We start from the raw sequence: 1,122 nt of genomic DNA, 5'->3' as shown, positions 1-1,122 counted from the left end.
TTTCCAAAGTCCAGCTTAAATAACGACTTTCCTGACAAGAAAGAGAAAACCTCAACCATGAGACTGAAACACAAATGACTTTGTCATGAGTTTCTGTAATCATAGTCATAGCTGGATCATAAATTGAAGAAAGACTGACCTTATGGAAACTGCCATAGAAAATCTTCTTAATTTCACTTCCTTCGAAAGTCACTGTTTGAAATTCTCCCTTGTAGTCGTAATTGAAAAAGGTTAATGTTTTCCCTCCGTCTGAAGAGAGACAAAAAAAAATTTGACACAAGGGTTCTAGATCTTTTAAGTCAGTGGTTCTCGACAGGTTTTGTTTCAGGACTAAGATTTTACATGTATGAAAATGCATTTTGGTCAACACAAACCATGTTTATTCCATGTTTACATACGTTAATGCAGTCTTGGTTGCATTTACTTTTACCTTGTGTAATTTCGTACATGGTTTAAGAATACACTGGTATCTGCATAATTTTTTTGCCAAGGAACCACACAATTTATTAGACACACAGCTTTTGACACCTACAACAAATAAAATGAAATGTGTTTTCTGCAACCTTATAAAAGCAGATCATCCCATGTTTTTTTTGCTAGTTTAACTTTTCATGATTATATGGTTAGTTAGGAGTGTTTCTGTTTGCATCCCATTTTTGGGTTACAACCCACCAGTTGAGAACCACTGTTTGATGAACACATAATTGATCAAAAGGAAAAATATATGTTATTGTAGAACATTTTTAAATAATTTAAATCATTATTAAACCATTATTTTTATTTTATTTGTTTCTTTATTAAGATGAATGAAAATTAATGAATGAAAGATTTGATGTTAGGCCTGCATAGGGACATAAAGCAAATCAAAAACATTAATACTCACTATCCAGGATAATGCCCACAAGTGGCTCATTGTTTTTGTCAAGGATTTCCCACAATGCAAAAGGTTCCTGAGGAGTTTCAGGCAGTATGCGGAACAGCATAGATATAGTGTAGTCAGAGGGAAGGCCTTCAGGATGTAGATACCTGTCAACATAAATCATACATATGCAAACTCCTTCACATCAAGTTTGAAATAATGAACTGAAATGATCGGTCACTTTTTAAAGTTTTTTTTTTTTT

At 33.1% G+C, this 1,122-nt stretch overlaps 1 protein-coding gene across 1 annotated transcript in view; it reads right to left on the bottom strand.

Annotated features, from left to right (window-relative positions):
- Positions 1–1,122, bottom strand: part of LOC107596708 (collagen alpha-1(XIV) chain-like) — a 123,104-nt gene that overhangs the window by 36,423 nt on the left and 85,559 nt on the right. Inside the window, exons 29-30 of the mRNA XM_016287506.1 lie at positions 884–1,026; positions 140–249 (exon numbers count right to left, since the gene is read on the bottom strand). Coding sequence (XP_016142992.1) covers positions 140–249; positions 884–1,026 — 253 coding nt within the window. The remainder of the gene's footprint in view (positions 1–139; positions 250–883; positions 1,027–1,122) is intronic.

The sequence above is a fragment of the Sinocyclocheilus grahami genome, unplaced genomic scaffold (assembly GCF_001515645.1).
Source record: "Sinocyclocheilus grahami isolate Dianchi unplaced genomic scaffold, SAMN03320097.WGS_v1.1 scaffold222.1, whole genome shotgun sequence".
Taxonomy (NCBI): domain Eukaryota; kingdom Metazoa; phylum Chordata; class Actinopteri; order Cypriniformes; family Cyprinidae; genus Sinocyclocheilus; species Sinocyclocheilus grahami.
This window is presented reverse-complemented; position numbering and strand designations above follow the sequence as displayed.